This window comes from Symsagittifera roscoffensis, chromosome 9 (genome assembly GCF_963678635.1).
Source record: "Symsagittifera roscoffensis chromosome 9, txSymRosc1.1, whole genome shotgun sequence".
Classification (NCBI taxonomy): domain Eukaryota; kingdom Metazoa; phylum Xenacoelomorpha; order Acoela; family Convolutidae; genus Symsagittifera; species Symsagittifera roscoffensis.
The window spans coordinates 1,646,508-1,668,391 of record NC_087070.1 but is presented as its reverse complement, the minus strand read 5'-3'; the positions used below and the strand labels follow the sequence as shown (position 1 = coordinate 1,668,391).

Below are 21,884 nucleotides of genomic sequence, written 5' to 3'. Positions count from 1 at the left end.
GATGAAGATACAACCTTATTGTCAGCGTACACCCAGGCGTCTCAAATCTTGCCTCTCAGTATGAATGCTCAAATCATTTTAGTTTCCGAGATAAGACGTTTTTTTTCAATTTTTTTTTTCGGAAACTTAGGTTTAAAAAAATTCACAACGTTTTGGGATTCCTAACCCTATAATAGGGTGCTCTTAGTGGTTGCAAATCTGGCCTCCAAAGTTCTCCGGAGGCCCATTAAGTTTTCGAGATGACGCTTTTAAAATAGGAACTAAAAAAATGTAAAAGTTCGAAATTACCAACCCTGTAATTGGGTGCAGTCAGAGTACACTAAAAGTTTGCAGATGTTGTTTCCAATATATGCGGTTTTTCATGAGCTGTCGTAAAAATTCGAAGCACTGAAGGTGCGTTAAACGCTAGTTATCTTTTATCGACTGGTTTTTCAATATTCCGAATTAGTTAACTATTTGTGCCAATTTTTGTTGGACGTGGCTCGAACAAAATTAGTAATAGGTAAAAAGGCTCCACAGTTGGAGGAAACCGTTAAAATCCGTTTCGATTTCAGGATTTTCAAAGATTAACCAACTGGCCTCCAATGCTGCTTGTGTTTATTAAGCAAGCATGTGTGCACAGCTGGTGCAGAGGTTAATTTATGTCTGGAATTTGGAAATTGGAGTACCGAAGTAGGCACCAATTTTGGGTGGGTCCTGAAACTTTGATGCATTCAAAAGCAGATTCCAGTCGTCAGTTTAATCAATTTGACTTATTCATGTTAAAAAAATGTTTGACGTTAAATAGTCGTATAGCCTTTAGAGGTGTGAGTATTCTTTACTAGGTACCATGAGAGGGACGGTAAAAGATTCATAACAAGCGTTTAGTTAAGTTATTAGTTAAGTTGAGCTATCAAATAATCTGTTTTTTAGATCGTCTCTACTTTGCGACATTGCAGATCAAACCGAAAAGTACAGCACAGACTCACTACTTCTCTATAGACGAAGAACTCATTTACAACAAGTTGGTCCTCATTATAGACCCCCCCAGACTATATAAAAACAAAAGTTTAGCCTATATCAAGAAGACAGCGACTTTGTATTTGATTGAGAAAAGAAGGTGTGGTCTCATAAATTCCAAAAAAATATATATTTCTGTTAACTGCGGTCAGAACTATCAGAAAGCGTCTTTATGTGTTCGAATTTCTTAAACGGGCGAATTTCGCACTGGTTTTGGCATTAATTCGTTGTAATAACTAGTATTGTTTTCAGCTTCTATCTTTTTTTAGTTTCTATCGAGATTTTGGACCTCTCAATTTGGGTCAATTGTACAGATATTGCTGCAGACTGAACAAAAAGCTAAAGGTAATCTATAATTTTTGTTTCAATTTTGAGCTTTCTCGAATTTTCAATTTTTTTTAATTACCCGTGTCTGCATCAATGGGTAGGAGCTTCAATTAGTTTTGCAGTATGCAAAGTTTCTCTTAATACACCGTTATTTTATTTTAGCTAGCTCGTCAAAAGTTAATTTAAGGAGTTTCAAATTATGTTTTGTAGAAAGCCCGACGCAGTAGCTCTTGTAAAAGACGCTCATCTAAGTTCTCATTTCGCAAAACGGTAACTTTTTAATCAAAATGTTCCAAATTGCTGCTTGAAATTGTCCTTTTGTTTTTGAATGCTGCTTTAGTTTTAATGTTAATTGTTTTAAAAACACCAGATCTTTGCAGAACACTTCAGCTTTGTCTTAGCGAATTTTATTTATTAGATTGAATGGCCTGATCCCAATTCAATAATTGTCTAGTGAAATGTACGTTGATTAAATTGTTTTGGTTTGATTGCTGCGAGTTTGAAGCAGGTGTTTCTATGGCCGGTCGAGATATAAGCTTAAGCCAATTTTCAATATCCCGGAGAAAACTGCGAAAGAATTGAGTGCTACTAGTAGCACCCAGTAAGAGCAACACGCGTTTAAAGAAACTGATAGCTTAAGGCTTTGAGATCTAGAACTAGTGTCATCTAATAAATGCGATTTTTGTTCCGACTACGAGTTGTGGCGGAACTTTGTTTCAAGGTGTCTCAACTTAATGTCAGAAGGCGCCTAGTTGGATAGTTTTGTGAAGCAATTTTAGAGGTGGTTCAATTGATTTTTAGAAAGTTTCATTTTTTTCTGGCGAGAGAAACCGCTCTGAAAGTTTTGCTTTAGTCAAACTTAGAGCGAGCTGAACGAGTAAGCCAAGAATTGTTGATTCGAAAAGCTGTTAGTTCAGCTGCAATAAAGCTAAGATTGTTTCTGCTAGTGTTCTCCAGGCGTCAAAAAAGCTGGAGAATGTTTCGGTTTCCTCAATCAAAAATGATTCTAATACTCTAATAAATTAAAGCGATTGCTAGTTTTCTAGGTTGACTCTTTCCCGTACGCACAAAAAAATCCCTTAGTAGCTCGAATAAGGAGTTTTTTTATTCGAAATCAACTGGCTGTTGTTGTTAGTAACTCACATGATGCGCGTCACGTGAGCTTGACCCGAGTTTAAGAATTTTGATGCTTCGGACGGACGTAACAACAGGTCTGTTGGGAGTAAGTTCAGTCCGTTTTTAGGCAGTTGAGAAATGGGGGGAAATAAAGAGACAGATCAGTCGGGAAATTTGGGGCGGTGTTATGGTCACTGAAGGAGATAGTGATACTTATTGAAAACGAAATGTAATCAGATCTGAGCTCCTAATCCTGAACGTTATCCCAAGTGATTGGAGGAGCAGTATCCAAAGCGAGTATCTAAATTAGGAGGTCTTTGAGGGTGAGATCGTCATCGATTACCTTTGTTTCCTGTTTTGTGAGGTTTTTCAAACATAAGTTGCTTCTATGATTATTAAAAGTGTTCAAATCGTTGCTCTCGGAAACTAATTCGTGGAGTTCATCTTTAAAAACTAATTTAAAAATTGTTTTGTTCGTCTGGGAGATGAGTGAAAAGGAAGGACTTTTATAGTATTAGTACAGTTGATGCAAATCAAAGAAAATTTACTGGTCGGAACATTTCGTGCGTTTTACTCAGTGACCGGTAGTTCTTTTTTACCCTTGCGATAAGCAAGGGTATTGCAATCGGGTACTAGACTTTTTCCCGTAAAAACGTTTGCTCACAGGACTCATTGAAAACTACAGCCCCCTCTATTGGAATTACTGCAGCAGATCATGTTCGAGTTTTTGTTGTAATTTTACCAACTCGATTTAATATAATTCTTAATTTGTCTGTTTTTCTGTTCTTTTTTTTTCGGTTTAATATGTTTTGGCCTGTATAATAATGGCTTACTGAACTCCTATTGCGTCGGTTGATGAAAAAATTAACGCGTGCGTAGAGGGGGACTTCAACACTTTTAATTAGTTTTCATAGTTTTTTTTCACTTGGTAAGTTTTTTCTGTTTTTTTTTCCCACAATCTATTGTTTTGGCATTATTTTTTGAACACTAGACCCTAGCTCTATTCTGTTCGATATGTCTAGTGTTTTCGACTTTTTCGAAGTGTTTTCGATTTTTTCAACTTAGCGGCTTTCTTTTATTGCAAGTGGCGCTAAACTTCGTCTTTTTGTGAGTTTTCGTCATTTTAAATGTTGCCAGGTCTAGTGTTTTCGACTTTTTCGAAGTGTTTTCAATTTTTTCAACTTAGCGGCTTTCTTTTATTGCAAGTGGCGCAAAACTTCGTCTCTTTGTGAGTTTTCATCGTTTTAAATGTTGCCAGGTCGTGTAGTCATTTTGCGAATTTCTATCATTTTAAATTCCGGTTGCTTCCTCATTTTTACACAAGCAAAGCTTGTGTTATAGTATGAACTCTGTTTTTCCGACCTAAGTCGCAAATTTTGTTGCGACTTAAATGTGTTCATTTTGATCAATAACCAGCTATTAAGTACATCCAATGCTAAGGATATTAACACAGACTATTATATTACAAATAGCACTTTAGCTTCAAGGTATCATGGTTCTGTAGCGTAGAGGTAGGGAAAGAGACCAGTAACGAAATAAGAGGGTTCGAACCTGGGCAGGTTCGGATGTTTTTAATGAACTGTTTCGTATACAAGCTAAAGTGCATCCGCTCTATAAGTTGAGGCATGTTAGTTGAATAACTTCTTTTTTTTCAAATTGACTGGTACTGCTAATGCGTCATAATTGGCTTGCGTCACTGAGAAATTATGTAGACTCATAATTGGCGTGCGTGACTTTTGAAATTTTGTAGACTCAAAGTTTTACTCATTCAGTTTTTTCCAGTAGCGTTATCTTTCATATTTTTGCTTTTGTATGCGAAGTCTACAAAACCTCTGTGTGAAGGTTACCTATTCATGTTTGACTTTTCTTTCTTGTCAAGTTCGCTTCAAATTAGTTTTGAATGTTATGCTAGAAACAGTCGATTTTTCATGGTTAATTTATTAATACACGATGTAGCCCGCGCTACAGTAGAGTGCGGCCTAATTCAACCAGTTCAAAGTTATTGTGAGACCATCAAATGGTTTTTTACTGCTTCGTCTCTCAATTTTAAAAAAGTTTTTCAATGTCGAGAAAAACCTGTTCGAAATTTTTTGATTTTTAGCCATTTTTTGAGCGAATATGTGAAACGGCTTATTAAGTCAAGTTAAGCCGTGAAGATTAAATTTTACCCCTATAAAGTTTGTTAGTATCGTTTAGCGACGTTTTTCTTTTTCTTTTCATTATTTGAGTAAAACTGACGTCGAATAAATCTTCTATATCTATCGATTATTTCTAAATTTTAGACTTAAAAGGGTTTTGTTCAGATACTCTCATCGCGCCACGAAAAAAATCGGCACAAATTGAAAAAAAAATATTGTGGTCGGAACTTTGTATCTGCAATCGGCTAGCCTTGTTTGAATCTGAAATTTAGTATTTAGCGTTTCCAAAATACAGAATTCATTTAGTACCTGGTATCGTAAATTTGTCTCTCGGCTGCTGTTCAATACGCTGACGCGTCTTTGACGTGCGTGAATCAAACTTATCGTCTGAGCTTCTTACAAAGATAGTCTACTTCTCCGGTGCGATTTTGTCGCAGTTGAGTGGTTACGTTGTGTTTAGAAGGCAGGCGAATAGTTTTCAACTGTGTTAGTATTTTTTGTTCAGCAGTTAAAACTTTCTAGTTTATAACGCATGTTAATCAATTACAAGCTAGATGACAAGATCGCTACGATTTACGTTTTTGATGTATTTGACAAAGAAATATGCTGTGAGAAAAATAAGCTATGAAACCAACCGTAAATTACTTGATATTTTTCACGGATTGATACCTGAAGGGTTTTGGAATCGAAAAAATTGTATGGAGAATTTTCTGGTTCTAATTCGCATCATTGTTGGCTTGAAATGCTAGGAAAAGTCTTCTTTTTTTGTCACCAGAAATCAATTTGGCATGTCGCTTGATCATGACGAATGACAGGTCGATGAGCAAATACTGCAATGTTTACCGACAAATTTTACGAATACAAGGTTTTCTGAATATGCGTGTCTCAGCTAAATTGTTCAGATATGTTTCATTGTGGCAATTTTAAACAACGCATTTCTTGCCGTCTGCTGTTTTTTTCTCCAGAAGGCTATATTAGGTAAAATTCTGAATTTCTATGGAGTTATAGTTCTTGTCTACGAAGTCACAAGTCATTGCAGTTTTTTCTAGGATAATTAAGATTCATGAGCGTAGTAAATGCTCTTTTATAGGTCTTGGTGATTTGTTTGTTTGTTTTTTTTTTCAGGAAAAAGTTATACAATTCGTTCACGCTCAAATCTAATTTTTCGCGGTTTGGCTTTTGGTTTTTTCTTAGTTCAGTTCATTTTATTTGTTGAAAGAAAGGCAAACTCTTCTATTGTACAGCAAAAGTGTATTTGTCACGAAAAACGTGAGCGACTTCTGATTTCGAATGTGGAATTTAATTTTCAGTTTTCCCAGCGAAATAAAAAGTTTATTTATTCATCCAGCTTTCTCCAATTGGGTCAATTTTATCAAAAAAAGGGACAATCATAAATTGATCCAGAAATTCGAAGAGCTTTAATGCCATCTGTTTTTCTTTGAAATTCGAAAGTTGGAATTTTTTCATTAAAAGATGTCAGTTTTTTTTTATTTCCTTGAGTTCATGACTCTTTTCCAACTGTATGTTGGCTATATTCTTTAAAATCTTGTTTTTTTTCATACAAACTGATTTTAGCCTGTGTTTGTGAAGAGCAGATTCGCAGTTCTATTTACAGTGTCTCACAAAGCTGTAACAATGTTTCAAAGTTTTACTGTCAGCCCTCACACAGTCTGAACCATTAAAAGTCATTATTTTTGCATGCTTAATTAGCAGGCATTTACTGATGCGTCGCACATAAATTCAGCTTCCTTATGTTCATACCCCTTCTTTAATGAAAGTTTCAAGTTTGTTCAATTTTGTTACAGTTTTTTTGCGGGGCTCATAGGAAAAACAACTTCGAAGAAAGTTTAATATTATTCGACTTGAAGCAAACTAGGCAACTCAAGATGTAATTTTCAGTATTTTGGTGTTTCCTCCTCGCGCTGCAGTAAGTGCTGCTACTCGTCGAGACATGCTGTCATTTAGATTTAGGCATGTGTAGAGGAATGCCAATCCATTGGTCCTGAACCCGTTCCCGAAGCTCGTTTATGCTTCTGGTGGCATCAGGATATGTCTCTAGTCTACGCTTGAGGTGATGCCACAAATGTTCGATCGGATTGCGATCTGGTATCTGTGCTGGCCAGTCCATAATTCCAACCAAATTTTCGCTGAACCAAGGTTTTGCCAATTTGGACGTATGTTTTGGGTCGTTTTTCTCTCCCGGTCTTCCCCTGCCAGTGCGCCGGGTTATGGATGCCGGTCTCTGATCAAGAGGAAAAAGCCCAAGTTACTTCCACGACATCGATCCCAACAGGATTGATGTGGGGGAAGTCGATCTCACGGGAAGCTGAATTTATGTGCGAAGCAGAAGTAAATACCTGTTAATTAAGCATGAAAAAAAAAATAATGACCGAGTATCGATCCCTCAGGAAGCTGAATTTATGTGCCACGTTTTAGGAAATGATTGCTTGTTTTAATCATGCAAAAAATAATGACAGAGTTTATAATAGTTTAGGCTGTGTGAGGGCTGAAAGTAAAACTTTGAAACATTGTTGCAGTTTTTGTAAAACTGCTATATCATATAGCATATACTTATTTCCGGTAACCATCTTGTCCAATAGAACCAGTGAATCATTTGATAACACGATATAGTTATTGATCAGATCAAGTTCGAGTCACTGATACTGCGCTTGTATACGTTCGCGATGACGAAGGCTTGCGGTTCGAGCCCAGACATGATCCGTTTTTATATCAATTTACAAATTCTTGAAAAAGAGAAATATTTTCCTGTTGCTCTTACTTAATCTGCTAAGCAAATTATTTATACATCAGTAACGAAAAGCCAATAGCTAACGAGTGCATAAGTGTTGAAAAGTGCTTACCTTGAATAAAATCAGTAAAGGTTATATTAAGTATGAAAACCTAGTTTTAAATAACAATTAAACTTTGCTTCGATAAAATTACTTTCTACTAAATATTTTTTCGACCGGATCGCATATTTCTCATGACCTATTAAACTGCTTATGATATTAAGGTCAGAGATATTTTTTTCAGCTGAAAGTCTATGTTGTTCACACCCTTGAATTTGGCGTTTTTTCGCGGTTTGACGTGCGGTTTCCTTTTTATCAATTAAAGCTCATTTGGCTAATGAAAGGCACATATGTTCTTCATGGAAAAAATTCAATTGGTGCAAGATCATTTGCTTAAATTCTAGTTTTAAAAATGGACTTAGTTCTCAGAACCACGCGGAATAATAAAGTTACCTTTTAACCCATTTTTCTCTTATTAGTTACTTTGATGAAAGTCAATCTAGAGCAGATTCTTGATTTTCCAGGGACTTTGACGTGAATTTTTTTCTCCGCTATTCGAAAATTAAAAAAATATAAATTTTGTTGCCTATATTATAAACGGTAGGCGTGTTGTAGAATAAGTGTTATCGAGAACTAGAGTTTTCACGTAAATACCTTTCTACAAATCTTTTTTACCCATGCGATTAGCAAGTGTCTTGAATTCGGGAACTTTTTCTTAAACGTTCTAACGTTTCTTCAACTTGCTTTTTTAATGAACCTTCACAACCTCCAGGTTCCTTCCCACTTGGCCTAGGTTTAACTCCGTTGCCTTTGTACCCTAAAGTCTGGGGTTGGACTCGCGGCCGGACCTTGTTTTTTTTCAGTATGTATGCAATTAAAAAAAAGTTTTCGGGTAAAATTGAGTTGTTGGACTTCATTCTTCTGCTTGAGTTTCGTCGGCTTAGTTGCTCATCCTGTTCGACCTGTAAGCAACTTTCATTGTAAGTGCAAGTGTTGTTCGTTGTAGATTCAGGGAGGTGGACTGGAAAGTTGTTAATTTTTTTAAAATCTTTTTCGACGCGTGTCTGCTTAAAGATTGTCGGCTCAGTAGCCACATCACTGTTTTTTCTTTTCTTGTGCTGTAGGCAACTTCCCTTAAAATTGAAAGTCTAAGTGTTTTTATTCTAGTCTCAGGTAGAACCTCAAAAATGTCAACATTTTTTATGAAATCGTATTTTTCTCTGCTCAAGTTGTCTCTGCTCAAAGATTGTCGGCTTTGTTTCCTCTTCGTTAATTTCGTTCCGTTGCTAATTACGCTTGCGGTTAGCAAGCGTTATCAAATCGAAATATAGACCTTTTCTAGCTCACAAGTAGTTCAATGAAATCAGTTGAATCAATTATGCTGAGATGCTCATTTTCATGAAAATTCAAATTTAACTACTGGATACTACTCAATCTTTTTATTTATAATTATAGAGTACTGCATATGGTTTTTTGGTTTTTGGTTTTACAAATTATCTAGTTCCTGTTTGCTAAAAAAACTGGTACTATGAAAATGTATGGATTTTGGATTGTTTATTTTTTTTAGAGAGTCTTCCCCCTTCCCCTGTATAATGTATGCTGCATAAATCCCTAGTATCTTTTTACTTTTACTTCACTTTCTAAAGACTTCAAAAATGTGTGGGGGAATTTTTGACCCGTTTTTTGTCACTTTCTCAAAAACTACACTCACAAGTTTGAGATTTTGGGTTCAATAGAGAGAACGAGTCGCGAAAAAATCACGTGCATTAGCGACTACGCCCAAATTTTTTGACGCCCAAATATTATAGCCTTCGGAAAAGTCAAATATTGGATTTTTAACCGTTTTGGGAAACTTTTTGACTTTTCTCAAAAGCTACCCACCCAAATCTGAAGGTTTTGGGTTTAATGAGTGCAGCAGTGTGTTGAAGCTAATACAATTTTCTATTACAAAAATAAATGGCCCTCGGAAAAGTCAAAAATTTATGTGAAGCCTCCGTGCATAAGCGGTTTTGCCCAATATGTTGACATAAAAAGTTATGACCCTCGGAAATGTCAAGTTTATGAATTATTTGACCGATTTTTGAAAGTTTTGACCTTTCTCGAAAACTACCCTCTTAAATCTAAACTTTTCAATTCAATCGAAAGAACAGTGTGGATAGCTCCCCTACTTAAGCGGCTCTGCTTAATTCTTTTATGACCTAAGGAAAAGCCAAAATTGTGATTTTTTAACCGTTTTTGAAACTTTTTGACTTTTCTCAAAAACTACCCTCCCAAATTTGAGATTTTCGGTTCAATAGAGACAGCAAGTCGTGAGAAGCCCCCCTGAATTAGTAGCTACGCCTTATACACCAGAAGTTAAGGCCCTCGGAGATGTCAAAGTTTTGATTTTTTTTTGTTACTTTTAGAAACCTTTGACTTAAGTTCTCAAAAACTACCCTCCCAACCTCGCTTAACTTTTGAATTTGTTCTTTCAGTAATTGTCAAAGTAATCATTTTTTGACGTATTTTTTAGTTGAAAATAAGCCATAAACTTGTGAATAGTGCAATTTTTGATTGTTTTGATTTTTTATATTGCCCGTTTTCGCATCAGTACCTATTCTTAAAAAATGTCAAACAAGTACTTCCAGCTTCAGCCGGTCTGTAATCTACTTTGCATACGCTACTGGTATGTTTTTTGGCTCAAGTTTCAGCCTATTGGATGTCGCCTCCAATTCTGTAGTACTTTTGATGTCGATAAGACTCTGACGCCAATTTTTGACTGCCAAAATCAACCCCACTAGTACCTCTTTGAAAGAATAAGTGCACTTTTCACGCATTTTTTTCCAAAGCTTGGGTTTTGTCTAGTTCATTTGAACAGCTCCTGTTTGGTTAATACAGCAGTTTTGTAAATTTATGGGATTTGCTTTGAACTTTTTTTTGATTTATTTTTTGAGACACTTTGGATTTTTTTTCATTTTTCTCAAAAATTAATTATCTTATCGACTTTCTATAGAAAAACTTCCTGCTCCCTTGTCTGCCTGCATAATCTCATAGTCTTTTCTACCTCACCCCACTTTCGAAAAATTGTGTGGCAGGATTTTTCGACCCAATTTTTTTATTACTTTATGGCTTGTCTCAACTTGTCAGTGATTTTGCTACAGGTTATGGAAAGTTCATGTGTATATGCAGCTACGCCCTAGCTGGTTCACCCGAAAAGTTATGGCTCGGTAAAGTCGAACTTGTGATTTTTCGATCGTGATTTGTTTGAGGTTCAAAAACTAACCTCCCAATGGGAAGCTCCCCTGCTTGAACAGAAAGCTACTTAAGTTTTAGAGAAAAAATGGCCTTAGGAAAAGTCAAGTTTTTGAATTTCTGACCCTTTTTCGGAAACTTAGACTTTTCTCGAAAACTACCCAGCCCATTCTCAGGTTAATGCGCAAAAATAGTTTGTGAGCTTTTTCACAGCATAAGCCTGTACGCCATATTTTTTTTGTAGAAAAACAGTTATAACACTTGGAAAATTCAAATTTGATTATTTTTATAACCCTTTTTTGGAATCTTTTTGACTTAATAACCACCCCACAAAATATGATTTTAAGAATTGAATCGAATGAACCGGTTGTGGTTTTTGCTCGCAGAAGCGTCGACTTTTTATTTTTTGTTTGTAAATGACCTTGGAAACGTCCACTTTTTGATGTTTTTGTCGTTTTCAAATTTGTTGCGAAGTTTATCACTACTCGAAAACTACTCTGACAAATCTGAGATTTGGAGATCAATCACAAAAACAGGTTATGGAAATCTTCCCGATATAAGTGGTTTCGTAGGAACCGGTTGGATAAAAAAACAGGCTGCGTAAAAGTCACTTATTTTTGTAGAAAAATTAAAGGTTTTTGAAATTTTGGAAAATAACGCATTTCATCCCGCATCAGTAAAAAAAATGTTCTTAAAATATCAAACATGTACCTCCAGCTTTCGCTGGGCCCCTAGCTTAAGCTATATTGAAAGTAGTTCTGTAGTTTGTAGTTTACCATCTCTAACTTCCAATAAATTCATTGGTTTTTTTTCTCTTTACACTTGCGAACCAAACTGTATTGTACGAACTTTTTTCCAACCTAAGTCGCAAATAAAAAGGTTTCTTTTGGTGGCACTTTTGGATCGATAGGCTGCGGTAGCAGTATAAAATCATATGTGCTTTGACATTTGATTAGTAAAACGTTAACACAGCTGATGCATTTTAAGTCCGTGGCTGAATGGTTAGTGCGTGAGACTCAAATTTGTCAGGTCGCGGTTCGAATCCGACGAAACGTAGCCGAGTTTTTGCTAACTCGAGGCTTATTTCTACTTTTAACTATTTCACTTGATAGAGCTGCTTTTTGGCCGTGTTTTCGCAAATGTTTGCGAAGCGCAGCTTCGCCTCTGTTTAAACATGTTCGGCGTACTTTTTATCGCCTTGACTTATGTTGCGTGGTTGCAAGGGCAAATTTTGAAATGATAGTGCTTTTTGCAGGAGGAATGGATCTTGAAAGTTGAAACTTATTACTGGTCAGTTTCGTTTTCGGCTTAAGGAGGGTCGACGCACATTTTTTTTGCCTTGGTTGACGCTCGTTCATTAATTTTCAGTGTTTTAAGGCTGTTTATGAACATCTTCCGAGCCAGAAATCTAAAAATTTGTAGATATCGTTTTTTCAGCTTAATTTTTCAGAAACATGATTTCTTTTCTTTCTATCCAAATCTTGTATGCAATGTTTTCATTGTATCGCAAGTATTGCGAAGCTCCGCTTTGCCTGTGTTATTTTTGCTTTGAAGTTTCGTGGTCTTGAATGGTTTCAGTGAATATTATATTAGCTTAGTTGCTTCATTATAGGTATACTACAGGGTGATAATACATTCGGATGCGTTTTTGTGCTTCCTGGGATCCAACAACCAGCAATCTTGAAAGGTTTTATAGCGCAAAATTGTTAGGACTTTTTTTCGGCTGAAAAGGTGTTAAGAAAAGTACTGGATGCTTTGTAGCCTTTTGCTTTTTCTCACTGCAAATATAACTCTGAATTTTGCGTTTTTAGCTTGTTTTTCTCAAATTGAACATTTTTGAGAGATTCGTTTTTAGTTTTTTCGATTTTCTTTTTAAAATAGTTTATATTTGACTTGGTGGCTCTGTTTCGTTTTTATCAGCTAGCGTGCAAGGCTATGTTTGTGATGTATCGCAAGTGTTGCGAGGATCAGTTCGTCCTCTGTGTATCTGTTTCGCTTGCTGAAATATGAAACGCGTTTGTTACGTTCTTAGTGAAAACTTTATTTCCAACCCTCTGTTGGCTGCTTATTAGCTTCTGAAAATCGAATTTACATTTTCAAGAGTTTAGTGTTTTTCTGCAACAAATTAAGTTTTTGAGCCATTGGTTTTTCCATTATTTAGATCGTGGGCGCTCAACAGTGCCGAAGTATAACAGTGCCGAAAAAGGCGGGAAAATTTCAGAATAATTTAAACGCATTTTTATAAAAAGCGGGAAATTACTGACGCTATAATTAACAAAGAAAATCACTCCAATTTGGGCGCCAAAATGTCTGCAACTGTGAAAATTATACAATTATTTTGGCGCCAAAACGTCTAAGTTGCAAATTTTCTCGCTCAAAATCTTAGTGTCGCTTAAGATTGTAAATGATCGCCGTTTAATTTTTGGGTGCGTATTCATAGGAGTGCGGTATGTATTTCGACAACCGCGTATTCATACTCGTCAGTATTTAGATACATAATGTATGAACCAATCAGAATCGAGATAAGAGATAAATAATCCAAAATAAATCATAATTATTTATTAATTTCTTCCTTGTCTCGATTCTGATTGGTTAAAACAGTATTTGTCTAAATACTAACGTTTCTGGTTACTCGGTTGTCTTAATACTGCTACTTAACCGTATTCATAGGTCCCAAAATAAAAAATCAGTCCCATAGGTCCCAAAATAAGAAAGCAGTTGCATAAGTCCCAAATCTTTTCAATTGGTCAAAAGACTAAATTAGTCGAGTCTCGGTTTGAGGTCGCCGGTGGGCGCGCTACGCGCGCGTCGCCGCTTTGCGGCGATAACTGGCTCTAAATTTTGGTAACGTAGCAGTTATTAGATAACCGCGTATTCAGACTCGTCAGTATTTAGACAAATACTGTATTAACCAATCAGAATCGAGACAAGGAAGAAATGAATAATTAATAATAATTTATTTCGTAAATTTGCATTCTCATCTCGATTCTGATTTGTTAATATTGTAATTGTCTGCTTACTGACGAGTATGAATACGGGGTTGTCTAAATACAGACCGCACTCCCTAATTTTCGTATAGAGTCCTACCCTTTGGTGGCAAGCTCGCAACACGTTGGCGCGGCTGCGGCGGTCACTATTCTGCAGCTTGAGTTTATGCTGGTTGAACAGTAAACAATGAATCCATAAATTCGTTGGCTCAAATTTCAACCAATCAGAATTCAAGAAGATAAATTTTGCGACTGATTTTTTATTTTGCAATTTTTGGTTGCCGCACTTAGTTTGTTAAAATTTGTTCTAATTTTCGGCACTGTTGAACAAAGTTTTCATTTTCGGCACTGTTGAACTAATTTTTTTTTCGGCACTGTTGTACTTCGGCACTGTGGTACTGCCTCTTTAGATCAAATAAAACGTGAATGTGATAGAACTTAATTAGGGCTTTTAGTTACGTATTTTCAAAATTATTATGAGAAGAAATCAATTTTTGGCAATGAATTCGCTTGCTAGTTTTAGTGGACCTAGTCTTAGTGCAATACCTCGTGGCAGAAGAACAGAACAAAAGTTAATTGTATTTAGCCAATCATGTATTGGTATTCAAACAGTTGGAAGAAAACATGACGATTCAGTCAATGTGGGATAGTTTTTTTTGACAACCATTTCTGTATAAAACATGCATTTCAGAAAAATGTAAACAATTAAGTGGGTTTTCATTTTCGCGCGTTCGTATTTGTATTACTCACTATTTATATAATACCCACGTAAAATTTTTTAAAATATATATTTTCTGAAAATTGTCTCAAGCTATTTGCAGCCAAAGTTGAATTTCTGAAAATCAAAATAGGGAGGGGGGAATAGTTAACAAGATCCATTTTCTGCTATTCGACGAAGCTGCCATGAGAATGGCCCATCATTTAAACTTGATTAATTAGTTTGATAATTCGATACCAAATAAAAACTATTTGAATTAACGGTTCCCCTGAATGTGTGAGCGTAAATGTGTAGGCTAATTTTACATTTCGAATAGATACACCTGACAAACTACTGTAACGCACTCTAATTATTATATGATGTGTTGTTTGTTTAGTCGGCGTCTCTGAGCAAAAAGAAGATAGTACACTACACCGGTCATGATGCGAGGAAGAGGGCAAATGCTGCCTTTCTCATTGGTGCTTATCAGGTAATCTTCGTTTCACAAATCTAGTTAGTTTTCGGATGCCTCTATCAGTCTCACGTCAGTGGGAAACGGCTGCTTAAAGCATCTGATGAGCAATAAAATAGAACTAACTCAATGGACAATGTTTGGAAGCAAGAAATGTTTGGATTAGGTCAATAAATGGCGTTTGCTGGAATTTTTTGACCGGAGGGTTTGAAAGTTTTTGTGAAGACTTTTTAGATAGTGTTTATTTTTTTTCGTGAAAAATATAAGGGTTGTTCACGCTCATTTTTGACTTTTGGCGGTTCAATAGTACATCAACATCAAGTTCGAAGAGCCAATTTCGCTTGTTTAGCGTGGAGGTTCAGCCCATGCTTGGGATGACATAGGTAGTGGGTTCGATTCTGGCCAAGACTTGTCAATAAAATGATTTTTTTTCTGGGAGAAATTAGATTAACGGCTACGGCGAAATTAGTTTGTCTGCTTAAGGTTTGTCAGCTTTCTTTCTTTTCAAATTATGCAATTTTCTGCTGGTTGAAGCAAAGTGAAAGGCGTTTGATTTGTTCCTCTAATTTGTAAATTGGTTGCCTCTGATTTTGTATAGTTTCCGTTTCTTCGCTTAAAAATGTTTTCCCTGCTTAATTGGTTTCGGCTTATGTTTTAATCAGCTTAATCATTTTATATGGCATCATTTGAAAGATAAAGATAAGTTTAAATGCTTTCCTAAGATACTCAAAACAATGGTGTAACAAACACATAGCTCAAAATAAGTTTTTTAAGACAATTTTTTTTGACTCAACGCGCATTTAACCAAGTGTTGCCGGCTTCGATGCCGCTTGATAAATCTTTATGAATGCTCATCTAACGTATTTTGATTTAGTTTTTTCGACATTTTTTACGCTTGCGATTAGCAAACGTTATAAACCCGGAATAGACTTTTTTGGGTTAACAACGTGTTTAACAGAATCATTTGAGTCACTTGTATCTGGGTTCATAATGACTTCAGGTTCTGTGCGTGCCCGGATTTTAGCCTGGAGGTGAAAAATACGCCTGGGACGGCAAAGGTCGTGGGTTGAAAGCTGCCCAGAAACTGTTTTTTCCTAAATATTTTCCTTTTAAATACTCCTTTCCAAAAAATGTCAGCTTATAGTTTGTCTGCTTCTGTTTTTTCGCTTAGTTCCCACATCGTAGAATTGATTTTTTTCGCAATTTTCAATGTAGTTGATTTCAGTGTTTTGAATGGTTCCTGCAATTTTTAATTTTACTAGCCTTGACTTCGTATATTTTGCTGATTTTTTGCCTAAAAACCTTATTCGGCTGAAATGATTTCTGTTTTTATTTTATCGGCTAAGTGATCTAATTTGGGGTCATATCAAAGGAAGCATAAGTCATTTGCTTTATTCCGAATCGCACAAAGTGCTTAAATTCTTAAAATAGAATTTGTACTTAAAATTTTTATGACAACAATTATATTTTCGGTTCTATTGAAAAATATTTAAGTTCTGTCGGCTCATTCGCCGCTTGTGTTTTTTTCTAGAATATTCATTAATTGCGGTCAATTGTGTTTCTAGACGTGGTTTCCGCTAATAGATTATGATTCAGACAACTTTTTGAATTTTTGTAAGTTGTTGTTTTTTGAAATCTTTTTTGGACGTAGTGGCTTTCTTTTCCTGTCTGCTAGCTTACACTGGTGTATCTCAAGTTGTATCGCTTCGCTTCGCCTTTGTGTTTTCAAATTGACATCATTCGATACAAGCGCATGAAATTTTTGCGCCAGAGCAAAAATTCGCAACTTGCCAACATTGCGTTTCAAAAAAAAAGTTAACAATCGTGAGTTGTCGCATTCCTCCAATTTTGCATGAAGTCTTTTTCTACTAATTGTCTTTCAATATGAGTTGATTATCGAGGCTCTTTTAATACGCAGCAAGAAGAAAATTTTATTTAATTTGTAGTAGCGCGGTCAAAGTAGGGATTCGATGTTAACTTGGGCCAATTTGCTACTAACTCAGAGACTATTGTTTTTCTTGCTGTAATCAAATAATTTTGTCATGAACCATTAAAAAAGCGTTATCAAATCGGAATATAGGCTTTTTTGGGTTAACTACTAGTTTAACAAAATCACTGAATCGTTTGTGCAGCATTCAATTCCGCAGCAAACATGCTCAATTTCTTGAAAGTTCAAATTTTACTACTGGTTACGATAACTAGTTGACAGCTAAGAGCCTTGGCTCAAATTCGGTCAGCATCTGTTTTCGCTTAAACCTAAAGTGTTTAGAATAAAAAAATTATCGTCCAATCAGTTTTCTTGAGCAGATACTTCTATTTCAACGAGCAAGTATCTTGCAATCGAGTAAACAACTTTTCCTACTAGTCTTACTTGCTTTGTTATTGAACCTTTAAAACTTCCAGGTTAATTTGCACGTGGCCTGTAGGTTATGCGATCACCTTTGCACCCCAAGACCAGGGCTTGGAGTCCCGACCTTGTTTTTTGAAGTTCAAATGTGTTTAAGGTAGAAATTGAATTGTCGGACTTTCGGTTGTCGACTCAAGTTTTGTCGGCTTAGTTACCACATCACGGGTTTTTATCGTGCTGTAAGCAATTTTCATTATAGTTGCACGCGTTTCTCATTGTAGTTTCAGAGCGGACCTAAAACTTTTTTGTACAAAACCATTTTTTTCGGCTCAACTGGTGCCTGCTCAAATATTGTCGGCTTTGTTTCGTGGAAGTTAAAAAAAATGGTAGTCGGCTGTCAAAACGGTGTCACAAAGCTTACGTGTTGAATTAGTTGTCAAACTGTACAACAAGTACCAAAATTACACCCGTGGGCTATACGAATTTGACACAAACCAGTGTATATTGTTGATAAAGGAAAACTGTGTTGTTGTTTGTTTAGATTATATATTTAAAGCGGACAGCAGAAGAAGCATACCGACCTTTAGTTAGCGGAAATAATCCTTCCTTCATGCCTTTCAGGTGAGAAGAACTGAAAAAAATACAATTTGAAAAAAGTGATTTTTTTAATTTAAAAAATATTTGTCGGCGCTTCTGAATTCTTCCACAGTGAGATAATATGTTACTTGTTCCTCAATGAATATAATCATTGAACAGCTGTATATTGTATTAAGTTAAGAAACCGTATGCATGTTTTCAGAGATGCTTCAATGGCGCCTTCATCGTACAACTTGACCGTGCTGGACTGTCTCCACAGCATCAGCAAAGTAAATTTTAAAAAAAATGCCATATTTTTTCAAGATTTAGTAAAATTTATTTTCAATTTATTTTTGCCTCTTTTCAGGCCTTAGCCAATAACTTCTTCCAATTTCAAAACTTCGACGTCGAAGAGTATGAACATTATGAGGTGAGTCGGCTCTCTCGTCGAAAAATAATCAATTTAACGAAACTATCTTTTCTGGAGTTTTCGAATCTCCTCCCCTGAGTTAATGCTGCTTTCAATTTATTTAATAGTTATTTACACTTGCGATCAGCTTAGTGTGTTATTACGAATCTTCTTGTTTTCCAGCCTCAATCGCAAAGAATAGTGTTCTGTTAAAGTGTTTAAGATTAACGAACGTAGTGAAGACTCTTATATAGGTCTTGCTGATTTTTCTTTTAAGTTTTCGAGGCATGACGTTTTTTGTGGTTTTTTTTCAAAAAAAATTTCAGCAAATTTAATGTAATTTTTTTTTCAAATTTCAATTGTATTTTGAAGTCCTCTTCCTTGTAATGGGGGTAGGGGACTGTCAGAGTAATTTCAGGGGTTGCTAATCTTGCCTCCAAATGTCACTGCTCATTTTTTTGTAGTTTTTGAGATATAAATTTTTTTGCGATTTTTCAAAAAGTTTTCAGAAAACTTAAATTAATTTTTTTTTCTTGAAATTTCGAAACTCTTAACTTTTTAGTTGGGGGCTGCCAGAGTACTCTAGGGCTTGCAAATTTTGCCGCTCAGGACTTTTTTATTTTCCAGATATGACGTTTTTATGGTTTTTGAATTTTTCGAAACTAATTTAAAAGTTTTCTCAATTTTCAAAATTCCTAACCCACATGGGTACTGTGAGAGTACTCTCAGGAGTTGAAAATTTAGCGTCCAAATGCGACTGCTTAAATGCTTTTAGTTTCCCAGATGCGACGTTTTTTATGTAATTTAATAATCATTCAAAAAAACTTAGATATGAAAAATTTCACAAAATTTAATGGTTTTTTCAAATTTTGAATTAAAAAAACACATAGAAAAAAACTTAGCAACATTTGAAATTACGAACCCTGTTATTGAGTAGTCTCAGAGTACACTCAAAGGTTTCAGATCTTTTTTTCATTATATGCGGTTTTTTATGAGCTCTCAAAGTTCGAAGCACCGGAGGTGCGTAAACGCTAGCTGCATTTTATAGAGGTTGCACTATATAGAGCTTGCATTTTATAGAGCTTATTGCGCTTATAGAGGTTCGCCTCCGTGTAAACAATATTGCACAATATTTTGTGATTACACATGTGAGGTTTGGTGTCATTACGAAGGCCACTTTTTTCCAACCGAAGTCACTCAAGTGCTCATTTATTTGGTGGCATTTTTGCTGCAAATAGCTTTTTTCGCGCATTTGAAAATATTGTAATCAGTTTGGTAAAAAAATTTTTAAAACTAGCGCCAAGAAAAAATGCAGTAATGGTATTTGATGTTCGCACTGTTTCAGGTGATATTTTAATAGGCGGTAATTTTGAGTAGATTGGGTGTTTTAAATTTGAGAACTATATTGCAAAATATAGTCATTTCATTTTCAAACAACTGTACATGCTACTAAAATATTTTTTATAAATACGTTACTCTGCCAGATGAAATGTTGGTCAAAAATTTAATATTAACACTTGTGTCAAAAAATAGTTTTTGAAATAAGTTATAAATATATTCCAAGTATAACAAAAAGCGATCCAGCTATTTAACATGAAGCTACCACCTATTGTCATATATCGCCCTGTTTCACTCTTATTTCGCCAATACGATGACGGTTTGTGTAAAGAGAAGATTCGAATACAAATCACAACCACAACCAATTTGTTAAAATAATTCTAGAAAGTGGACAACGGGGACTTCAACTGGATCCTACCGGACAAGTTCCTCGCCTTCTCGGGACCCCACAACCAGAGTGTGATCCTAGACGGATACCCGCTGCACGCACCAGAAGTCTACTTTCCCTACTTCAGGAAGCACCACGTCTCAACTGTGATCAGACTCAACAAGAAGTTCTACGACGCCAAGAGGTTGTAGAACAATCAATTCTTGTGTTATAGGTTCGTTTCAGGGCTGTTTTCCAGGTTCCCACCTCAAATGTTTACCAAATTTCGATTAACGAAGCTAGCTTAAATTGGTTTTGGTGTTCTAAACTTCAATAAAACGTGTCAGTTCGATCTAGGAAACAGATTGTTGCAACCTTTTTTATATACAAATTTCATATTTTTTCAAACAAGGTTATATTAAAATTTCACAAGGGAATGGGATAAGCGTTGAATTTTTGTGTTCAGTTTTTCGTGCAACAGTTAGCATTTTTCTGCGTTAAATTTGGTGTTCAGGTTTAAGTTAGTTCTTGTTTAAGCTGTTTAAAGCGCATCCATTGCTGCCGGGTGTTTGATTACAAATGGAGTATGTTTGAAAGTAGTCTAATCCAAGCAGCAAATAATTAGTTTTAAAAGCAACCAGGAGATCATCGACACCCCATACCTCCCAAAGGGCTCCTTTTCGTACTATTTTATGACAGCCATTTTTGACCGACTGACCCAAAATTTTAACTTGAAAAAGTATTTTGTCGGAAAAATTTGTTTTCCTCTGTCTGGCTAATCTTTGATTAATTTTTTTTCTATACAAGAAAAAACTAAATGGCTTTCGCTCAGGTTCACGGACGCGGGATTTGAGCACTACGACCTGTTCTTCGTGGACGGCAGTAATCCTTCCCAGGAGATCCTCTACAAATTCCTTGAGATATGCGAGCGGGCAGGCGGCGCCATTGCCGTACACTGCAAAGGTTAGATAATTATATACCACATGGTACAAGGCTTTTTAAACGGATGTCTTACGGTCGGGGAGGGATAATATTATTTATTATCACTGAGTAAAAAAAGTTCACAGAGCAGTAGTTTATATTTTGGAAACTTTAATTGTCAGATGTTATTGATTAGCTTTTCCCAATTACAAAGTGTTTAGATTGATCGGTCTTTTTGTCTAATTTATCGTATTTTTTATTCAGTCTTGATTATTTGTCGTGTCTGTACATTAGTATGTCATTTTGTTTGTTCCAGCCGGCCTCGGGAGGACAGGGACCCTGATAGGTTGCTTCATCATGAAGCACTACAAGTTCACGGCGGCCGAGGTCATCGCCTGGATCCGCATCTGCAGGCCAGGCTCAGTCATCGGACCCCAGCAGCACTACGTGGAGAGTCAGCAGAGCAAAATGTGGATGGAGGGTGACATGTTCAGGTAAAGCATGCTATAGATGCACTCATTATTTTATTCCTTTTCTTGAATGCACTAGAATTTCAAACTGTCTCAGTGAACTAATTAAGAGTAATGAACGAGTGAAGACTCTTATAAAGGTCTTGCTGATTTTTTTTCCAGGGAAAAGTCTTAAAATGCTCTAATTACTACAGATGTGCATTCATACATAATAATGCACTTAGGCATAAATGCACTTTTTGAGTTCAATTGAAATTCATCTGCTGAAAGTTATGTAAATAGCACTCTCCAAATACGAACGTGGAAATGGCGCGAAAAACGCGAACGATTTCTAGTTTCGGAAGTGCAAATAAATTTTTAGATTTTCAGTAGAATAAAAAGTTTAGCTATTGATCCAGTTTTTTCAAGTTGGGTTAATGTATCATAAATTGTTCTAAAAGTTCAAAGAGCTTTAAGGCCATCTATTTTAAATTAAAAGTTGAAGGTTTTTCAAAAAATAAGTCTGTTTTTTTTTCAGTTTCCTTGAGTTCATTACTCTTTTCCAACTGTCAGTGGGCTATGTTTAATCCAAATAAATCGTATAATGTGTTGTATTGTATTGTAAATCGTTTTTGTAAGGTACTGTAGACTAAATTTAACAAGGATAGCCGGTTACTGTGCAAGTAGCACAGAATATTCCGACCATAGTCTATGAAAATAC

The 21,884-nt window shown here is 35.8% G+C and overlaps 2 protein-coding genes across 6 annotated transcripts in view; both read left to right on the top strand.

Moving 5' to 3' along the window:
- Positions 1–21,884, top strand: part of LOC134854592 (uncharacterized) — a 343,397-nt gene that overhangs the window by 30,184 nt on the left and 291,329 nt on the right. The window lies entirely within an intron of this gene.
- LOC134854590 (dual specificity protein phosphatase CDC14A-like) overlaps positions 1–21,884 on the top strand; it is a 36,488-nt gene that overhangs the window by 2,719 nt on the left and 11,885 nt on the right. For 4 of the 5 annotated variants that reach the window (XM_063870912.1, XM_063870911.1, XM_063870909.1 and 1 more), the window contains exons 2-11: positions 913–1,003; positions 1,269–1,344; positions 1,537–1,596; positions 14,682–14,774; positions 17,645–17,724; positions 17,903–17,969; positions 18,047–18,109; positions 19,811–19,998; positions 20,626–20,756; positions 21,031–21,208. In XM_063870912.1, the coding sequence (XP_063726982.1) occupies positions 913–1,003; positions 1,269–1,344; positions 1,537–1,596; positions 14,682–14,774; positions 17,645–17,724; positions 17,903–17,969; positions 18,047–18,109; positions 19,811–19,998; positions 20,626–20,756; positions 21,031–21,208 (1,027 nt within the window). The remainder of the gene's footprint in view (positions 1–912; positions 1,004–1,268; positions 1,345–1,536; positions 1,597–14,681; positions 14,775–17,644; positions 17,725–17,902; positions 17,970–18,046; positions 18,110–19,810; positions 19,999–20,625; positions 20,757–21,030; positions 21,209–21,884) is intronic. The other variant, XM_063870910.1, reaches the window with a different exon arrangement.